Source organism: Rhinopithecus bieti, unplaced genomic scaffold (genome assembly GCF_001698545.2).
Source record: "Rhinopithecus bieti isolate Rb0 unplaced genomic scaffold, ASM169854v2 scaffold_18624, whole genome shotgun sequence".
NCBI lineage: Eukaryota > Metazoa > Chordata > Mammalia > Primates > Cercopithecidae > Rhinopithecus > Rhinopithecus bieti.
In genome coordinates, this window is record NW_016809607.1 from 2,823,380 (window position 1) to 2,846,072 (window position 22,693).

Here is a 22,693-nt window from a genome sequence, read left to right on the forward strand (position 1 = left end):
TGTCTAGACAGTATCTTACATAGAACAGATGCTCACTTGCAAGTGATTAACAAAATAATTATCTTTTAATAAACTTTTGCTCATCTCAAATCCAAATGAACAAAATTCAAATACTGGTAAATATTTTACATAAATGAGAAAGAGATATCTACTAAGTAAGTGAGTTTATGTGAGAGATTCTTAAATTCTCAGATTATAATTAATAATGACCATTCTGAAGTTCTGTAAGGTCTTAAATTTTAAAAAAACAAATCATGTTTTACTGTTACGCACATTAATAAAATGTACTTATTTTATGAAATTATAATTCAGGCTCAGCCTATGTGATACTTAGCCAAATTGGAATTTTAAATTAATTTCATCCTCAGGCATTTATTTGGACTATTACAATTGTATTGAAGGAGTTAGAAAGATAGTGTTTTAGACGCCCAGAGAAATAACTTCTGCAAATCAACAATAAATACAATATATCTGCAGTAGAAAAATAAGAAAAAATATATGAACAATGCACAAATTGCTGAGAAACATTTTGCAAAGGTTTAACCTCACGAGTAAAATGAATGAAAGCAGCTATATGAATTAAAGCAGCTAATGGGTGCCATTTTTGCTTTCAAATTAGCAAAAAATTTTAAATGACAATAAATCCAAATGAAGATAAGGTGAAATAAATGGACACTCTTATATACTACTAGTAAGAGAGTAAACTGGTAGTGTTTATCAAGAGTTTTAAGAATGTTCATACCTTAAATTCAGCACACTAGTGCCCCCTCATCCAAGGGAGTGCATTCTAAGACCCCTAGAGGGTGCCTGAAATCATGGATAGTGCCAAACCCTATACATACATTATAGGAAATGTATGTATAGGAAAACACACACACTTTGTTATATACCTATAATAAAGTTTAATTTTAAAATAGGGTATAATAAGAGATTAACAATAATAATTGGTAATAAAATAGAACAATTATAACTACATGCTGTAATTGGATATGAACATGCTCTTTTTCCCTCTCTCTTAAAATATCTGATTGTATTGCACTCACTTATGTTTGGACTATAGTTGACCTCATATTACTGAAACCACAGAAAGCAAAACTGTGGATAAGGGGAGACTATGGTAATTCCACCTCTGGGAATATATCTTGTAAAAATAATTAGAGATAAGTATCAAGAATCTGTATACAGGGCGGGGCACGGTAGCTCATGCCTGTAATCCCAGCACTTTGGGAGGCCAAGGCGGGTGGATCATTTGAGGTCAGGAGTTTGAGAACAACTTGGTCAACATGGTGAAACCCCATCTCTACTAAAAATACGAAAAATTAGCCTGGCATGGTGGTACATGCCTGTAGTCCCGGCTACTCGAGAGGCTGAGGCAGGAGAATCGGTTGAACCCAGAGGCAGAGATTGCGGTGAGCCGAGTGCACCACTGCACTGCAGTGAGCAGAGTGCACCACTGCACTCCAACCTGAGGGACAGAGTGAGACTCCGTCTCAAAAAAAAAAAAAAAAAAAAAAACTATATACAAGTGTGTTTATCACAGCATAATCTCTTAATTATAAATAATCAAATAAGAAGAACCAACAATAATAGAATTACTAAATTATGATATATCCTTGTGATAAAATGTTATGCAATTATTAAATATTTTTACTCCAATGGCATAAAATATACATAATAAAGTAAAAAATCATCTCTCTTTGACATGTACTCTATATGCATATTGAGAGACAATAAACTAAAATATTTAGTTGATATTTGAAAATGGATTAAAGATGTCTTTCATCTTCTCTTTATTAAACATCTCTGCATTACCCTAATTTTTTCTCTTGTATGTATGACTTTACAATTCAGAAAAATATATTCTTTTAAAAAATACTAATTGAGGCAAATTTCAGGTGCTTTCATTTCATATTAAAACTTTCCTTACATTTCCAGAATTTCTTCTTTGTGTATATTAAATTACAAAAGAGAAAGCATTAGTAAATTCCTTTTCCTCAAGGTTCAGCTCCTCAGGTATGCCATCTGTAATTTTAAAATATCCACATGCTGTCTCAGTGCCTGCATGTTTCACTCACTTTCTGATCTATTTTCCACCCTTCCTACCTTATAGAATTATCTGTCTCTGAAGGCTTTCATGTGAGCTATATGACTTTCTGTTTCCTTCTTAGGATAATATAATCCAAATTATTACCACAATTAAAAAAAAAAGTATTGTCATGTACTTTCTTAAAACAATTTAGTTTCATGTGGCTTATAAATGGTACATTTGTCATTGTTCAAATGAAGTAAACCCTAATGTGGGGACCACATTTTTTGTTCTAAGGAACTTTATTCTGTTCAGAAATTCATTCCATATTTAGCTACTAAAGTTTAAATATATTTGTGAATCCTTCAGGTTGAAGTTCTACATTCTATTGACCTTATATTTTTTCTGTTTCTTATTTTCTTGGAGGCTGGAAGAGGGTGTTGGTCTTTAAAAGTTAGATCTGAATAAACACAAAATATGCTGCCTCTTTCAAATGAGGCATATATTTAAAATTGTCAGTCTCTTCTTCCACAATCTAAACCCCTAATTGTAGCCCACTTCTAGAAAAGAATCAAATATAAAGAAAAAGTAATATTAATATCAATCACATTTGTATTACTTCTTTTATTTTCAAAAACTAGGAAATAAAATACACATATGTTATTCTGGCCCCCTCTTTTCCATTATTTCCCACCTCCTCACCCTCTGTGTCCATTCCCGTCACCAGATCCTTCACTGTCATTTATTAAGCTAATGTCTTTCAAGTGTACCTTCCCTTTAGAAGTCTTCCAATACCTAAAAATGATAAGTAATGGAAGATGCCATTACTGAACATCTTACATTTGGTTGAGGTTCTATTATCACAGAAACAGCTTTCCTACCTAGTTCTTAGCAAAACTGATTCCTAAACCCTAAAAGTATCCTCTGGTGGGGGGGTGAAAAGAGCATACCTCCTGTTTTCAGCTCCACACAAACTCTAGGAACAAAAAAAGTTACCTGTAATCATAAAATAATTTTCCACAACACTAGGAAATTTAGACCCCATACCCAAGGCCACAGAGTCTCCAAATTCCCCACAGGATCTCACGTGGGGAGACCCCATAAGGCCAAACTTCACAGCAGGTTGGAAGCTCTGCCCTTTTCTGTACAACACAAAGACACTGGCATTTCTGTAGATTATAAAAAAGTAGAGCCTCAGTTTCTGAACTCCCCAGAAAATGACACCGCAAAAAATGATGGCATGATGTAATGTTTTCAAATGCACAAATCTTCATTTGTTTAACTTAAATATTTTAAAATATGTCCTATAACATTTATTCTTGATTAAACCTCTTCTAGATAGTTAATCATTAATGGTTTCTTTACAGTTGCTGTGCAAACAGTTCATTCATACCTATGACATATCAAATCTCATAGACATGTTCTTTAATTGGATTCATTTATTTCTAATCTCCTTAAAGCCCTTACTACTGTAATGCTTGGCTAAATATACATTAAACTCTATTATTTAAATGACTAAAATAAATTTGAGATTTATTTTACGAATAAAAATCCACAATTCAACAAATGTCCTACCATTATTAGTAGTATTATTCTGTGCTTCAGTATTCAGACATTATTTTAAATTGCCTGGTAGATAAGTTGCGTTTAAACAAAATAAGTTCTGAGTAGTTGCTAGGGATTTCAGATTGCCCACTAAAATGCCAAAATTTTCATTGTCTCTATACCTGAAGTCAGAGAACTTGCATACTACTATACAGAATACATAGTTATCAACAGAGCCCATTATCAAAGACAGAATAGGCAGCAGCAGCCAGTTTTATGATTTTAGGGCTTGAGAAAGTTCCCTGGCCATGATGAAGATGTCTCAATAGTGGTCTAATAGCTGATGCTTAAAATTCATTTATTCATATTTTAATCTATTTACCTTAAGCCGATGGCCCAGAAAGAGATAATAGTAGGGCTGAATGAGTGATGACTCATTCATTGGCCAAAGTGGGAGGACTGCTTGAGGCCGGGAGTTCAAGAACAGCCTGGACAACATAGCAAGACCCCATCTCTACAAAAGATAAAAAATAATTAGCCAGGCATAGTGGTGCACATCTGTAATCCTAGCTACATGAGAGGTTGAAGCAGGAGGATTGCTTGAGCCCAGCATTTTGAGGCTGCAGTGAGCTATGATCATGCCACTGCACTCCAGCCTGGGTGACAGAGTAACACCCTATCTCTAAAAAAGAGAGAGAGATAATAGTGTATGCCTCATTTGTTATCATTTATTATTTAGTTTATCAGCTACTTTCCTGGAAGCAGTAGTTCTAAAATTTCAGCACACCTCAGAAGTACCTGAAGAGTGTGTTAACACGCCTCAGAAACAGCTTGCTGGGCTGTTTCCCTTAGAGTTTCTCATTTGTAGGTCTGCGGTTGAGCCCAGTGATCTGCATTTTTAACAAGCTACTGGATGGTACTGATGCTGCAATCAAGGGCCATACTTTGAGAACTAAAGCAGTTGTTATCTGAGTTGTTGTTGTTTTAAATGAAAGGAATCAGATGAAAGGAGACCATAGAGAAGATAAGAAACCACTGAAAAGGGAGGGTTCCAAGGAAAAAATTCAAGCTTCACACTTTCCCCAAGGCATACCTTACTGGATATCTTTCAGTGAAGTACTCTCACCCCTACTCCCAACTGCCTGTTTCTTCTTAACCTCCTTTTGAGTGCCTCTTATTTCTGCAGACCCCAAAACATTTCAGAGCCGCAGGGTTTAGTCTTCAGGATGCTTCTCTTCTCTATTAACACATACTCTCTGGGTATCTCATCTACTCTGCTGACTTTAAATTCCATACACTGTTTACCCCCAATATCTAGCCCAGACCTCCCAACTCCACAGACCCCCAGGTTCAACCGCTTATGTGACATTTCCACTCTGATGAATGATGGGCATCTCAAAGCTGAACATGTTGTCCACACACAACCCTGGTTGCCACCTCTGCCTGCTAAACTGTTCCTTCCCACCATTTACCCAAGTTGCTGAGGCTAAAAATCTAGGTGTTGTTCTTGACCCCTTTCATCTTCTCACATCCCATATCCAATCTATCTGCAAATCCCATTGGGCCTACCTTCAAAACGTATGCCAAATCTGACCCCTCACCACTACCCCATGTTTCAAGCCATCGTCTTCCCTCACCATGGCAATTACAATCATTTCTCAATGGTATTCTCTGTCTCCACCACCCATACTCCCAAAAGCCTATTCTCCAAACTAGTCAGAATGATCTTTTCACATACAATCAGATCATGTCACGCCCATGTGCAGAATTCTCCAACAGCTTCCCAAAACCTTCAAGATACAACACGATCTGGCCCTGCCTATTTTTCTAGCATCACTTCCTTCCATTCTTCCCCCTCTTTTACTTGGTGGCCACCACAGTGACCTTCTCTGTTCCTCAACATGCCAAGCAGGTTTCCACCTCAGGGACTTTGCATTCACTTCCTTCTGTTGGGAATACTCTCCCTGTAAGACTCCACATCGCTGGCCGCCTTCCTTCATTTATGAGTCTTTAGAGAAGCCTTTCTGACCATTCCCACCTCTTTGTCCTGCTTAATTTTTCTCCTATCACTTTCTGATATTATATGACATTTTTTATTCCTTTATAATTATTTTATAAACATATTAAAATTTATGATCAAATTAGCCAGGTGTGGTAGCACATGCATGCCATCCCAGCTACTCCAGAGGCTGAGGCCATGGGAGGATTGTTTGAGCCTGGGAGGTCAAGGTGCAGTGAACCATGATCTTGCCACTGCACTGCAGCCTGACCAACAGATCAAGACTCTCTCTCTCTCTCTCTCTCTCTCTCCCTCTCTCTCTCTCTCTCTCCCTCTCTCTCTCTCACACACACACATACACACACAAAAACACACATTTATTTTATATATATAATGTATATTATATATACATATATTTAAAAACTTACATTCCATGAGGGTAGGGACTTTGTCTCTTTCAGCTACACTGTAGCCCTACCAGGGCCTGGCACACAGTAGGCACTGGGGAAATATTTGCTGATTGAATGCATGAACAATCCCCAGCTTGTCATAGAGAGGACTACACTCTAAAACATTTCTTACCATTATCTTAATTATAGCAACAGAGATTAAGCTGATTCTAATGATAGCAATTTGTTTATAATGAAGGTCCTATTGAGTCAACCAAGAAGAGACACAAATAGAAAAGAGATTAGACTGTAAAGTGCCATGTAACGTCTCTAAATATTTTCTTCCTGGTTTTCAATTAGCCTTCACAATAAAATGCTATCCTGCACATTGCTATTTCTTTAACTGCTCTAATTGGAGGAATGAAATTGACACTCACTCTGCCCTCCCCTTTGTGGGCTTCATTCTTCTAGCATTACTGAGCTGTAACCCTGCAAGGGTCCGTTATCCAAATCCAACACAACAGATACTTCACTCTGCCAGGACTGTGGTAAGATTTCAACAGTGAATATAAATGCTGTGCCTTCCAATACTATTAGTCTCTTAATGGCTTATCAAAATTAAAATGAAAAACTCTGTGATGCGTTTGGTTTGATCTGATAACAAGCAGCTCTTTGACTGTCACTTGTTTGGACACCAATATCAATTAGTGGGAGGTATTGAAACAAGTGAAGCTCCTGGTTCAGTCACAAGAACACATTATATATAGTCATTACAAGCAAGAGAGTAAAATGAATGACTGAAGAGCAGCTGCAAACCCGTAAGAATGCTCAGAACCAAGGATTCTACTTTTGTTAATGGTTTTCAGTAGGAAGAGGTGAGAGACAGCACATTCTAAGATTGCATTTTACCAGAGAATGTTGCTATTCTTGGAGAGATGTAAAAAGTGGCAAGGGACTTGGGTTTAAAAGCACAAACACAGAAAGAATCCCACCTTAATGGGTACCATTATGATATCCAGTTCAATATAATGAGGCTATTTCTACAATCTGGCCGGCAGCCCATATTAGCACGGCTTTACTGATGTGGATACAACAAATTCTGTTTGAACAAGAAATCCCTGGGGTGGAGGGAAAAAAGGATCCATTCACAGGCCCTATCCATTTAGCAATCAAAGAAAAAATATTCTTCTAGTAAAGACAGCAGCTCCCATTTGAATCCTGGTAAAATATTAAATGTTCTAAATAAAATAATGTTCTGTGGGTGATATGTCAATTGTTGTTTTGTGAAAACATCATGACTGTTGATGCTAACATTAGTGAAGAAGAGATGGACTCAGGATATTGACTGGCAATTGAGTAGGTTCCAAATATACCCAAACTCTGAAGAAACCAAGTCACCTTGTGGAGACCCCATATTAAAAAAGGGGGGTAAACTGTTCATAGACCATGCAAAATATTGGCAAAATGTCATAAATGACTATGTAAGTATTAGATGGAATCATATAAAATTGCCAATATTGAACTGTTTTAATGTATAGAAGTGACAATTTCATATGGTTCACCCTAAAACAGCATTATCCACTTAAAGAAAACATGCCAAAGAGGAAATCAGGTGGATGCTGGAGTCCAGGCCCTGGGTTGGTATGCTCGCTGGACCACTCACTAGCTATATTGTATTGGCTGAGTCACTTTACCTCTCTGACCTCTCACACAAAGCAGCCACCCTTCAAATGTGAGTCTGTCTTACTCCTCAGCCTTCCTAAGCATGTAATGAACAAAACAACGTGCCACCCCTCTTTCAGCTTCGCGCTAACAACCACCTCCCAGTCTCTCCCAGACAGAGCAGCAATGCCTGAGAATTACCTCTTATAAAAGAAAAAAGAAGCAAAAAAATTACAAACATCTAAAATAATTGACAATGTATTTCAAATGTAATAAATCTGCAAAGACTATTTTGAATCTAGAATAATTCGTTAATTGAAAAACTCACTGAGATTCATAATCCTATCAGAACTCAACCCCACAATTTTGAAAAATCCCATTTAGAGCAGGACAAAATATCATTCCAACAGGACAAAAATCAACACAACTGCTCCCTCTCCCTGAGGCAATGAGATACACAGGGCCCACCCTGGGCAACGTCCTTGAGAGAGTAAAAGTTGAATTCCTTAATCTGTAGCCAGTTACTTTGCTGCCAGTCATGAACTCCCTTACCATACACATCACACACACACACACACACACACACACACACCCCTTCCAAGGTGTCCAGCTCCTCCCATTGTCTCTCCTCCCTTCCTACTATCTAGCCAGAAAGCAGTCTGACTACACCTGTGAGCTCTTTCCTCAGGAGTGACCCAAACAGTGCCAAGATGCTTTGGGCTGTCTTCCTTCTAATTGTGGATGGACACACTTTCCTCCATAAAGGCATCTCAGTTACCAGCAAGCCCACAGGGAAATCAGGCTAGGATACAGCTTGGACATATGCTTATCTCTTTTTCCTGCAGACACTGCCTTACTCATTTTGATGTCCTCTGAACTGTACACAGTGCTTGATACATAATAGGTGTTCAATAAGCCTTTTATGAATGCTTAAAGGCCACTAGTCCTAACCAGTTGAAGGAGGATCTTTCCAGATGCATCAACATAATTACTGATTTCTTGTTCTTGGGCCACTCTCTGCCTTCCTAAGACTCATGCTTTCCCTCCTTCAGTTCAAAGACTCACACACATTTATTTTGTGTTCATTGGCAGGACAAAAATTATTTTATTCAGTTTCACTAAAATAACCACTGTAATAATTCACATGTACTCAGTGTTACTGTGCCAGGCACAGAGCCACCAACCTTACACATGATCTCATTAAATGTTCCAATTGACTATATGAGGTAGAACCTATTATTACCTGCATCTTACAGGTTTTTGTTGTTGTCGTTGTTTGTTTTTTGCTTTTTTGCGACAGCGTCTTGCTCTGTCACCAGGCTGGAGTGCAGTGGTGCAATCTTGGCTCACTGCAAACTCTGCCTCCCAGGTTCAAGCTATTCCCCTGCCTCAGTCTCCCGAGTAGCTGGGACTACGGGCCCTCACCACCATGCCTGGTTAATTTTTTGTGTTTTTGTAGAGATGGGGTTTCACCATGTTGGCCAGGATGGTCTCAATCTCCTGACTTCGTGATCCACCCACCTCAGCCTCCCAAAGTGCTGGGATTACAGGTATGAGCCACTACACCTGGCCCATTTTGCAGATTTTTAAAAAATAGAGAGATAGTGTAGTTAAGCAATTTGTCCATAGTCATTGGGCTAATGAATGGCAGTGCTAGGGAACAGACAACAGACCCTAGATTCTAGAGCCCAACCTCTTAACTAATATGCCATGTCATAGGATAAAATATTATGATACCTCATTTGATAACATATTTTTCAAATAACTTGTAATGCATTGCTATGTTTTTCAGAGCCTGAAACATCCAACTAAGAAGCCTAAGGTTTAGACTGCATCATATTCTAATAACAACAGGATTATAATATCAAATGACCTGCAATCCCGGCACTTTGGGAAGCCGAGACGGGCGGATCACGAGGTCAGGAGATCGAGACCATCCTGGCTAACACGGTGAAACCCCGTCTCTACTAAAAATACAAAAAAATAGCCGGGCGAGGTGGCGGGCGCCTGTAGTCCCAGCTACTCCGGAGGCTGAGGCAGGAGAATGGCGTGAACCCGGGAGGCGGAGCTTGCAGTGAGCTGAGATCCCGCCACTGCACTCCAGCCTGGGCGGCAGAGCGAGACTCCGTCTCAACAACAACAAAAAAAAAAAAAAAAAAAAAAAAAAGCAAATGAGACCCTCTGACCCTGCAAATCTGGAACAAGCTGTATAAGGACTTTGAACCTCCCTTTTCTCCAATCTTCTGGTGTTTGTCATCCTAATATATACCTCATATTTTCTTTCTGAAAATAATTTTTGAAATATACCCATCATATACTTGGTAGCACACTGTATTCATTTCAATAAGATTTACATTCAGAATATTGATATCCCTAAAAAATTTTTTTTTTTTTTTTTTTTTTTTTTCTTGAGTTCAGAAGCTACTCTGTCACCAGGCTGGAGTGCAGTGGCCGCATACTCAGCTTCACTGCAAGCTCCGCCTCCCGGGTTCAGGCCATTCTCCGGCTCAGCCTCCCAAGTAGCTGGGACACAGGCCGCCGCACCTCGCCTGGCTTAGTTCTTTTTTGTATTTTCTTAGGTACGGAGACGGGTTTCACCCTGTTAGCGGGAGGGTCTCGATCTCCCGACCTTGTGATCCTACCGTCCGGCCTCCCAAAGTGCTGGGTATTACAGGCTTCAGCCACCGCGCCTGGCCAAAAAATTTTTAAATGGTTTTGTAGTATAGATGCAAAAAAAAAAAAAAAAAAAAAAAAAAAACCGTATTTATTACTAAAGCTGAGTGAACATTTTAATCATATATCAGTACCAATTTGGGAAAGGCAAGAGACTGTGCCTCCCTGACACAAAGAAAGTGCTCCATAAATGCTGACGTTTCTCCCTCTGCATGGAAATCTCTGCTCCCTTTAGCCTATCAATGACAACAGTGAAAAACAGAGTGAGCCTGACGAAACTGCAGAAATCACCACATACAAAGAGCACAAAGCTTGGAGGTTTGTGTGTTGTGGGACTGGGGAAGGGACAGAAAATAAACACCTAAATTTGTGGGTTTGAGGATATAGAAAGAATAGTTTCCAGTCCTAATGAAACGCTCAATTCTGGAACCCTGTCTCTCACCTTGTACAAAATTCAACTCAAGACAGATCAAATACTTAAATCTAAGACATGAAATCATAAATTCTAGAAGATAACTTTGGAAAAACTCTTCTGAACGTGGATTTAGGCAAATAATTCATGGCTATGACCCCAAAAGCAAACGAAACAAAAATGAAAATAAATGGGACCTGATTAAACTAAAAAGCTTCTGCACTGCAAAAGAAACAATCAGCAGAATAAACAGACAACCCACAGACTGGAAGAAAATATTTGCAAACTATGCATATGACAAAGAACAAGTATTCAAAATCTACAAGGATCATCAACAAATCAACAAGGAAAAACAAATAATACCATCAAAAAGTAGACAAAGGATATAAATAGACATTTCGCAAAAGAAGATATACAAACAGCCAACAAACATATGAAGAAATGCTCGACATTACTGATCATCAGGGAAATACAAACTAAAACCCCAGTGAGATACCACCTTACACCTGCAAGAATGGCCATAATTTAAAACTTAAAAAGCAATAGATATTGGTATAAATGTGGTAAAAAGGGAACACTTTCACACTACTGGTAGAAGTGTAAATTAGTATAAACACTATAGAAAACAGTATGGGAATTCCTTAAGGAACTAACAGTAGAACTACCATTTGATCCAGCAATCCCACTACTGGGTATCTACCCAAAGGAAAAGAAGGCATTTTATGAAAAACAAACATGCACATGCACATTTATAGCAGCCCAATTTGCAATTGCAAAGGTATGGGACTAATCTAAGTGCCCATCAACCAATAAGTGGATAAAGAAAATGTGGTATATATACACCACGGAATACCACTTAGTCATAAAGAGGAACGAAATAATGTCTCTTGCAGCAACTTGGTTGGAGCTGGAGGCCACTGTTCTAAGTGAAGTAACTCAGAAATGGAAAACCAAAGGTCATATGTTCTCACTTACAGGTAGGAGCTAAGCTATGAAGATGCAAAGGCATAAGAATGGTATAATGGACTTTGGGGCTTCCAGAGGAAAGGTTGTGTGGGGTAAGGAATAAAAGACTACATACATATTGGCTACAGTATACCCTGCTTTGGTGACAGATGCACTAAAATTTCATAAATCACCACTAAGGAATTTATCCATGTAACCAAAAACCACCTGTACCCCAAAAGCTATTGAAATTTTAAAAAAGAAACATGCTCAGTTTCAGCAATGAAGTTCAAGGTGAAGAATGTAAAGAAAGAGAGAAAACCCAGCTTAGACAAGAGCACTGAGACCGTCACCGTTTGAATCTAATTTGAAGAGTGATACTAACGATATTACAAGGAGTACTTACTGGAAAAGAACAACATGACAAATATATATAGGTCACTGACCCATCTCAAAACACCCTACTTCTGCTTCCAACCCTTAACATTCCATCCTTTCCCTGATAGCTCCACTGTCACTTTGAGCTCCTTTGTATTCTGTGTCCTTAGCAAATGGTACAAGTATACTATAACATTGCAAACTGGGCTAATCTGACTTCTCAAAGATTTCAATGAAACCCTTCTATTTCACCAACTAAATTGTCAACTGCTTGAGAAATGCTAAGATTCCTACTTCATGTAATCATGCAACTAATCATTGCAATCTGCTATACTCCATGAAACACTGGTATACAGCCACGCTCAGTCCATGCAGAACAATGAGGAATATACAAAAGGCTCCACTGAACACCATCAGAAATGTCAGTGTTTGGTGTTTTATGCACATTAAATTATAACTACTAGCATTGGTAAAGTTGACAAAACACTGATTCCAACTAAATTACCCTAGATATTTGATTAGTTTTTTATGATCTCTTTTTCCGTAAGAAACTAACCTATGTAAACACCTTCCACCCCCTCTAGCACAAAGAAGGTGCTCAGTAAATGCTGTGTTTTCTCCCTCCACATAGAAATCTCTACTCCCCTTAGAGTATCAAGACTACAGTGAAAAACAGGGTGAGCCTAACCGAACTGCAGAAATCACCACACACAAACAGCACAAAACTTGGAGGTTTGTGTGTTGAGGGACTGGGGAGGGAAGAGAAAATAAACACCTAAATTTTTGGATTTGAGGATATAGAAAGCCAAGTTAAGGAGAAAGCTAGTAATTCTCTTTCAAAGTATTTTAGTTGACGTTACATAATTGGCAAGAGCTAATAAAAACAGCTAAGAAATTCTGAGCACCTGCTTTCTGTCAGATACTGTGCTATATTCTCTCTATATATTATCTCATTTAATCCTCCACAAATTCCCAAAAGGTGGGTACAAATGTCCCCATTTCACATATGGGGCAACAGAGGGTCAAAGGGGTAGAGTGATATGCTCAAGGCCTCACAGCTACTACGTAGCCGAGTCTTCATTCTAACCCAGGCCCATCTGGCACTAAAGCCCATGCCTTTGTTTCACAGATTGCTTGGAAAATGATACTGTGGGTCTTTGTAAAAACAAAATCACAATCCTACTGCAATACCACTTTCTGGAGATGGCCCAGGCTCAGCCAGACCCCAGAACATTGTCAATGCCCTGCAAAGTAACTTCTTCTTTCAGTTCCATGATCACCAAGGAGGAGCCCTCTTCCCCGCCAGCTCCCTGTCCTTGGAATGCCAGAGGCAGGGGAAAGGGAGATGGAGTCGGACAGTTTACTCCCTCAGGCAAGCCAGAATGTTAAATTCCTCTATTGACAGGCACTCAGGAATTCCAAGTTTCATCTAAACTCCAACCAATCCTTTTTTTGCATGAAGGTTTAATTATAGACACTAGCATTTCAACTCCAGTGAATTTTCTATGATTACCTGCTCATCTAGAAAGACATCATAGGCCAAGAACCGAGAAGGAAGTATTGGTTAAGGTGAAAGCAGTGGCAGCCTTTTACTAAATTATGAAGATATGTATAATCCACCCCACCCCCCACCACACACACATCTTGTATCAAACATAACAGTGTTTCCCATGTGAGTAGACTAAGTCAGGAAACAAAAACATGTTTTTCTGGAGTTCAAGTAAAGCCTCCCTTGAATTTCTCCATCCATTCACAATCACATGTATGGGTCCCTGCCTTCAAATAAGGCAGTGATCCATGTTTTTCTACAATGTGAGTCAAAGATCAAAACCCTTTTTTCCCAACAGCCAGACTAAGAGAAAGCCAGAGGAAAGTAGACAGGCTGGTCATTTAGTACACACCCAGTGGCCTTGACCCGGGAACTAAAGTGAAACTCCTGTGAATCAGTGCCCTTCAGGTCAGGGCAACAACAGAGGAAGGACTGGAGGCCAGAGAGGCCTGGGGAGGGAGAAGTAGTTGGGTAGTGGCAGTGCAAAGGGGCCAGAGGATGGCACAGCAGCCCGAAGAATACTGGGAAGTTCTTTATCCCAGGCCTCTGAATAGAACCCCCAGGGGGCATCCCCTGCTGCCATATATCCCCTCCATTCTCTCTCAAAGGCAGAAAAGGGCCAATTCCTTCCTCCCATCCCATCCCCATGGGGATGTACACACACCATGTAAGAAATACACCCCTGCCACAGCAGGCAATTTGCATCACATATGACTTGGTTTGCAAATCTACTGACATTTGGGTTAACTCTTTTGTTTAGCAAAAACATAAAATGTTAAATCTGGTTGCAGAAATAGAATAATTAGTAATAGCAATAATGTACTTGTGTAATCTAGAACCAAGCAATTCAGTAAAACACTAAAATGTTTGAAGGCTACATTTTCTTCTTACAAAATGAAAATGCCCTTAGTGAAACTTATGGGGGAAAAATGAGACATTCTTAATTGAATGTCATTGAGAAGACAGAACAGCTAAATTTTAGCTAGGAAAATGTCAATATCTGCACACACTTGTGAAGCAACCACAAAGAGGCAGTTTCTTAATCTTCCATCGTGAATTCAGATCAAAGCCTATCTTGAAGTTTTGTGGGCTGAACACTACAGGTCTCATTCATTCAAATCCATCCCTGTCTCTCAGACATCTTTTCTACAACCACCTTCCACTTCCACCCCTATACACAGAGAACAGCAGGATGCAGTAGGAGTGACACACCAGCTTTTAATTCTGGCTTCACTACTTACTCAGCATAACTGAGCCTCAGTTTCCACACCTAAAAATACGAAAAGCAATCTCTGACCCAACCACTGTGCAGAGCCATCAAAGAAGCAAGTCAGGTAACCAATGTGACAGCACGTTGAAACAGATATGCATTCAGTATTTGTTTAAAAAAATACAAAGTCTCTAAGTTCGTAAAAGATGAATTCAAAACCAAATACAGATCCTTTTGATAAAATACTATAATAAGGAAAAAGTGTATGAAGGATAAGATTATTTAAGTGAATATTTAACTGGTATTATGTATTTCAAAAGACACTAAATCTCCCGGCTCTTCCTTTTAACTAAGTGTTTTGGTAGTTATAAAATTAATATTAATACAAATATGTCTTCAATTTGTTTTTATAATCATTAAGTTACATAAAAGATCATCTGAAAAGAAAATTGTAACTCTGATGTTCAATATTATCTTAGTAAAGATTAAACACAATTAAGGATCAAATCTAATTTATGGGTATATGTTAGTGCATGATTATTATTTTTGAAGATCAAAAGATTAAGTCTATACAAATGCTCCAGAGAGTAAATTATTTTATATTTTCTGTAGCTTGCTAAGTGAAAAGGAAATTTCATATTGTTTGTATTTATATTATTTGTAATATAAAAATGATTTTGCTAACCAGGAAAATAAATAACTATATATGTTAACTATATATGTTATTGGTCAAGTTGTTTTAAAGCATTCTCTAAAAACTCCTATAATAATAATAATGCATCACTGGTCTTTAAATAAGTAATTTTTTAAAATTTGAAAACCCAAATTAACTCAGCACCAATAATGTACTTAAAAGAGGAAAGCAATATGAACATATTTTAATGTTTGCTACTTTATGACAAGGATATGTCAGGTTTTATACTTACAGAATATGTTAACATTTAAAATTCTTTTTAATTCTAAGAACTACAGTGGTTCTCATAATGGTAAATTGTTGTGGTTAACATACCATGGTATGCAAACAACAACAAAAAGTATGGGATCTGCAGTAATTATAATATAGAGACCCTTTTTATTTTCATTGACATGAAGGAAGTACTGTACCTCACCTTTGGTATTTGGCCTAACTTTTCTATGAATTCAAAAGGGGTATTTAGTAGACAGCAAATGTTACATACACTACTAATATAAATTGTCTCTATTTGTTTTGCTTTTAGTAACACAGAAATAGAAATTTTCACACAGAAGACTACTTCCTCATATATGTTCAGTGAATCACTCTAAAACACCACGTGAGATTTTCTAGGAAAGCAATGTTCCATCCTAAATGTAGAAAATAAATAAGCAGAGAAGCTGTCTTTGCTAAGAAAAAGAAGTTGAGATGTTAAATCTGTCTGATTCCAAAATTTCCAGATTACTCACTAAATCTATTCTCTCTTTTACTTTCCAGACATAATATCAGAATTGTATTAGCTTGCAAGTCTTATTAGAAAGCTAATTTAAAATACAGTATCATTTAGAACCTTCTATCCTACGAAAGTCTCCTCACAAAATATTACCTATCAATCAGCCTAATTGAGATCATACACCAATGAGTACTTGATGAACATTAGTGGCAGATTGTTTTTAATGGCACCAGTAAACTAGCTCTCAACTATATTTTTGCAAGCTCTACACACAATAATTTTTAACACTTTAAATGTGTCATCATAAATGGTACAGTGGCTATGTTGGAAAATGCTATTCAAGGATGAAGCACCATGATATCTGTAGCTTACTTTGAAGTGATTTAGCAGGAAAAAAAATACACATTAAAAATAAGCACACATATAGCTAGAGAGAGATGTAAAGCAAATATAGGAAAATAACAGTTGTTGGATGTAGATGAGGTGAATATGGATATTCATTTACTTCTCTTTCAACTTTTATATTTGCAAAGTTTATGTTTTAAAATATTTTTAAATAGGAATTTTATACTCTACTGGGTTATCTTTAAAAGTGGCAGAGTATTTCTTATTTTAAAATATATGTAGTCTAAAACATAAATAGAACCAAGACTGTTAATTTTCTTAGAAATTGTTTTTCATAGTTTATTAAGTGTTCTATATTTTCAATTTTCTTTACATTAAAAACTAAAGCTTTCCATCTGAGCTGGCGATGAATAATTAATAATAGTAATTAAACTCAAGAAAACATGAATTCAAGAAAACTCACGTAGGTCTTTACACAGTATACTCCATATATTCTGGACTTTGCCCGACATCCTTGTTACTAGACACTAATTCCATTCACCTACCCTCTTGAAAATAACCAGAGAGTAAGGCTTGTCATACTTAACACTTATTTCAAAGCCTGAGGATACTCATAACTTATAAGAAAAATCTTTTTTAAACGTGTAAAGTAAAGCTAACAGGGTATGTGTGTCTTACAGAAAATCATGAACTGATTTGCTTTGTTTTGTTTTGTTTTGTTTTGTTTTGGAGCGAGGGTTTAATGAAGAGCTATAGAAGCTTCACTGAACCTCGGAGACCCAGAAAAACTAAGGGAATTTTCAGAATTTAATCACAGTATCTTCTCACTCACCTCTCCGGATTTTCAGAACATATAGTGGGCATACAAAAGTCAGTAAAAAGCACCAAGGCATGTACCACCTGTCTCTAAAATCATCCAGTTTTCCTATATGCCCTGTTGTAACCACTTATTAAAACAAGGTTGCTAAATAAGTCTAATCATTGTCGCTTTTGTTAGATAATAACTTTTTTTCTAGGCATATTTTAACTTCAGCAATAAATCAGGAAATTAGAAAATCAATGAGCTTATGAATGTTGCCTCCACCAAAACATCACAACCTCATTTGACCAAGGCTTATTTAAAATCTCTACTTTCATGACATGAAAATCCCTTTAAAATATATGCTATTAAAGCATTTTAATTTGGAAAACATCTGGCATGTCAAACTATTTGGGAGCTTGTGGTTTTAAGTACTTTGTTCGAGGTGGTGTATTTAGAAAGAATTCACTTGTCATTCTCAGGCTTCATAGGGAAGTAGCCCTAAAAAACAAATGTATGTGGTAGTTCACTACAACCATGGAGAAACAATAGCCGTCTATTTAATTTGCTAAGACAATGTAAATTAGTAACTTCCAGCCAGATGTGTGATATGCACATCAAACAAACTGCAACCTGTTCATTATGAAAATCCTGTCAACATACACAGAGCCACTTGATGGCATTTCATCTAAAACAATTTCCACATTTGCAGCCATAAAAATTATCCTAAGAATTTTTATACAAGAAACTGAAGCTGAGACTCATAAAAGGGTAATCAATTTCAGCTTTTCATCTTGTGTGCTGTGTATATATGCTTCTGTGTGTTTATTTCCATTTTCATTCAGAGGTATAAAATGTTTTAACAATGTGCACCATGTTCTTTTTCCTTCTATTAATCATTTGTTTATCCTCATTACATCTTTTTAAATTTTATGTAAAGTTGATCATCTAATTCTACAGTTCGGAAGGAGTATGTAAAGTCAGGAATGACAGAATCAACAGAAGAAAAAATATACACTTATCTACTGGAAAACAAAACAGAATATTTCAAAATGACTCCAAACATAAATTAAGTTTACCCATTGGGAGGTCTAACTTGCATTTGGATCATTTATATGGGTCTGTGTGACTATATATCCTGCTGTTTGATAAAAAATGATTACTAACCACAGGCACCCACCAGAGAACAGTGTATGTGTAATGCTTGTGATGTCTCAGACATACAAAGTACCTTCTTAAAGAATGTCCGTTTCCTTTCCATGGTAAGCAGACGTAATTTTTCACCCTTTAATACTACTGCTTCACAGAGTGTCCTATTTTATGAATTATGCTGTGCCATTCTCTCTTGCATTTATTTTAATAATATGAACAACTGTATTCATAAAATTGATGGTTTTGTTTCATGAAACCCAAAATATTGGTAAATTTTCTGTTTTGTATTAAAATACACAGCCTTCTTGATATTACAAGAATTGTATAATATTAACACTGTTTACTAAGATGAAAAAATTAAAAGATTATACTTAATTGTCAGCTACTATTCTTGAATGTTGAATCCTCATCTAAGCCAAATTCATTTTCTAAGTCTATTGAATTAAATTTTCTTATTAAACAAGACACAGAATAAATAGTCTTACTGCCAAGCATATTTCCAACTACTACATTTTTAATTCGGCAATTTAAAACAACCTGAAACGAATCTAGTCATCATCACCTATAGTATAGTCTGATTCCAAATAGCACCCCTTCACCAACTTCCTAATGTCTAAATAGCATTCTACTAAGTGTCTGGTGTGTCAACACTTCCAACTTCCAAAGTAAACAACCTATGAGATTCCCTAAAATCACAAGAATTTCAACTTCTACCAAAAAAAGGGTGGGGGGAGCGCAACTGCACACACAAAAGAGCTCTTCATAAAGGCTTCAACCCTAAGCAACTGGACTTTCACAAACATTATACAGAACATGCTTTCTTCACCAGCCACACACCAGGCCACGTGATCAACCTGCAGGGCCACAATGTCAACCAGAAACTATTATTGTTTCTAGAAAGAATAAGACTGAAATGCAGGCCTCTGCAGCCTCCCTGTCAGTCGCGCCCGCAGGTGGCACCCAGAGCTCCGCTCCTCACTCAGTGAAGCAATTACACCCCGCGCGGGGCCTGGGCACCGGCCAAGACTTGCAGCGTTCGCTGGGGTCCCTTAGCTTTCTGCGAGTTAAAGTCAGATCCTCCTGGTCACTTAAGCCCCCTTTGTGGTTCAGGGGGAAAACCACTCTCTCAGAACTCTTAACTTTGATTGGAGACTCTGGTTAAAATTAAGAACTTCAAACCCCAGATTTGAAAAAATGAAACAGATGTCCTGTTTGTTAACGATAAATGCCTCCGTACGTCGGATCCTTTCCTCTCTCTCTCTTTTTCTTTCTGCCGCATTAAGTTTTATTTAATGCAGAGTTCGCTTAAAAGGTTAAGAGAGAAAAGAATGAGAAGAAAGCAAATATGGACTGTGATGGAAAAACTCCTAAATCTTTCTCTAGAATATGACGAAGAAAGCCTCTTCAAAAAGCTGAAAGTGTTCGACCTGCCTCCTCTTGGCGCAGCCAGCACTCGAGGGTCAAAACGCCATTTCCAGTGGCCCGAGCCTAGTCTAACTCGGCTGTGCCGCCACCCGCACTCTCGCAGAGAGCAGGGTCGCCTGGAGTGGGTGAAGGGGTCTCAGTCTTGCACTCACGTGAGGACATAGTTGACGCTGACGATACAGTGTGGCCTGGAGGAGCGGCTGTTGTGCACGATGGTCGCGTAGCTCTGCACCCATACCCAGCCTCCGTGTTTCGCCAGGAACCTGTAGTACTTGGTGGTCACCTGTCCCTTCACCAGCACTGACGGAGAGACAGGAGGCAGATGGTGGTGAACCAGCCTGCTCGGGACTAGTCCCAAATGCAATCCCTGGTGGTGAGAATTGAGGGCCCGCTGTGGGACGTAATAACCGCACCAGGCAGGAAAGGGAGAGGACAGGCAAATTCCCAAATAATTGATTGTCCTGTTATATTGCATCGAGCCCTCCGGTCACCCTTATAGGGATGATACCGGGGTGACCAGATGTCTTCACCATTAGCACAGGGGGGAACACTTATGGTTAGGGGGTTTCCTACAGATTCGCTTTTCTAACTACGAAAGTAAAGCTCTGGGCAGCTGAACTCTGGAGCTCAGGTTCCCTGCCCGGGAGATTATGCACAAAGCAAAGCTGTATCAAAAGCCAGGCGAGTCAACGCAAGTGAGTTCCAGCCTTGGTTTTTGTTCATCTTTAGTGTGGTTCGCAGATGGGAAAAAAATACCAATAGGAGAATAATATACCTTCGCGTGGGGGAGGGGGACGGATTTCTCCCAGAAATGCTTCTTCCGCCTGTATTAGCGGCCCGCGGATGTTAGAGAATTAGGTGGGCCCAGTGTCAGAGCAGCCCCTCAGGAGGCCTCACACACCACCACCAACCTCCCTGGGCTCCCATCTGTCCCCTTAAATCGTGGCTCCCCCACCCCCTAACCAGGGGAAGCGCCAAGTTTGCCTGGGTACGGGGCAGGGTGGCGCCTTACGCAAGTGGTGCGCGCAGCGCAGGTGGAAGGTGTCGCAGCCGTGCACATGGTGGTACAGGGTCTTCTCAATCAGGTCCTGAGGTTCGTACCCCGTCAGCTCCGCCACCCTGAGGAGAGCAATCCCTGCAGGATGAGTGCAGGTGGGGGTGCCGGGATACCCCTCAAAACACACCCTCGACAGCCCTCTGAGACCTAGCTGTCCGCCCTCACTTTCCAGGGACGGTTCAGTCGCCTCATCTGCAAAATGGGCTCATAGGATAAACGGAAAGCTCTCAGTCACTAAGCAGGGCCGCCCTCAGGCTAAGGGAAGCCCTTTCCAGCCCTGCCCACCCACCTGGAGTCCAGAAAGATGAGCTTCATGTCCAGGCTGGCGCGGAACATAAACATATTGCTGTGTAGCTTGATCTCCGTGACGGCGCTGGGAGGCAGCGAGTGGCCCACGGCCACTAGGCCCACGTTTTGGTAGCAGCCATCGAAGGGGGACATGTCCAGGCTGTACTGGCGGATCTTCAAGTAGCCGCTGCAGTGGATGACCTGAGGCAGAGGGAGAGGGAGGGAGACTCAGCCACAGTCAGGAAGAGCCCCCAAAAGGTGGAGAAGGGGTTGAAACATGTTGAAACTCGACTCAGCCACGAAAGCTGTGCTGACCACGCCCATGCACTAAGGAATCCAAAGTTATTGGTGCTCTAAGGAGTCTTAAGAAAGTGACTGCACAGCCACACTGAACTCACCTGGGAGCGCATAAAAAATGTAGAGGCTTGGCCTCACCAACCCTAACGCATCTGCATAGCGAAGTAGGGCCCTGAAACCTGCTAATGACGTTCAAGGACATTCAAAGTGAGACCCATATCTTCGAACTAAAGCTCTGGTTTCTATCCTTTTATGTAATGCTATGCATAAACTCTTAGGGATCCACCAAAGTTACCCGCCCCTTCAGAGGCGTTACGAACCCTTAAGGCCCATCTCTAAGGGTCACAAGTTCATAGCCACCAAGGCCATCAAGTATTGGCACCCAGTTAGACTTTGTCTTTAAGCATAGTCCCCAGGTGTTCACAAAGTTCCGCGGCCCTCGTGGAGAGTCCTGGCCTGCGGGTCCTCGACTCAAGCTGGGGGCGCCCTCGCGGGTAGTCCTATGGGTGGGGACATTCCTCCCACCCGCACGCGCCTCGCTTCCTGCCCCCTCTGACTCCACCCGGAGCGGATCTTCCAGCTACGCACCTTGTAGCCGCCACAGGTGAGGCCGGCGTTACGCTTGGCCAAGACGCACTTCATCCTCAGGAAGAAGGAGCGCTCGATCTCATACTCTGGGAGAGAGGAACGGAGGGAAGCTCAGGACGTGTGATACCGGCGGCGTGGGACGGCAAGCGTCTCTGCCACGACTAATTGGGGGAAAATCACAAACGGACTGCGATGGGCCTGAGCATCGCAGGCACGTGTCTACCTTACCCTGCACGAAGTGAGAGTGGTAGGGCTGATGGGCGGTGAGCACCGCCGTCATCTCGTCGTGGTCTGCCGGGTGAATGTATTCATAAATGCTGTTTCCGGTCAGCTCTACCTGTAAAGAGGAGGATGTCGCCGCCCCGGTGGCGGTGGAATGCCTGGTGAAGGGACTGAAAGATTAGGCCACCGGAGCTGCAGGACCATGAGGACAGCAGCCAGAATTCTGGATTCGGCCCTGAGTTCTAATGCCAGCTCTGCTTCTTGCTACCTATTGCAGCCTATCTAAGATTCCACTTCCTTGTCTATATAATAATAAAAATAGCAGT

General features: G+C 39.7%; 1 protein-coding gene across 3 annotated transcripts in view; it reads right to left on the reverse strand.

The window, feature by feature from the left end:
- The window catches only part of SIM1 (SIM bHLH transcription factor 1), a 78,435-nt gene that overhangs the window by 40,724 nt on the left and 15,018 nt on the right, over positions 1–22,693 (reverse strand). For all 3 annotated transcript variants that reach the window (XM_017889810.1, XM_017889811.1, XM_017889812.1), the window contains 5 exons: positions 22,374–22,482; positions 22,146–22,231; positions 21,262–21,461; positions 20,928–21,034; positions 20,068–20,215 (listed from right to left, as the gene is read on the reverse strand). In XM_017889810.1, the coding sequence (XP_017745299.1) occupies positions 20,068–20,215; positions 20,928–21,034; positions 21,262–21,461; positions 22,146–22,231; positions 22,374–22,482 (650 nt within the window). The remainder of the gene's footprint in view (positions 1–20,067; positions 20,216–20,927; positions 21,035–21,261; positions 21,462–22,145; positions 22,232–22,373; positions 22,483–22,693) is intronic.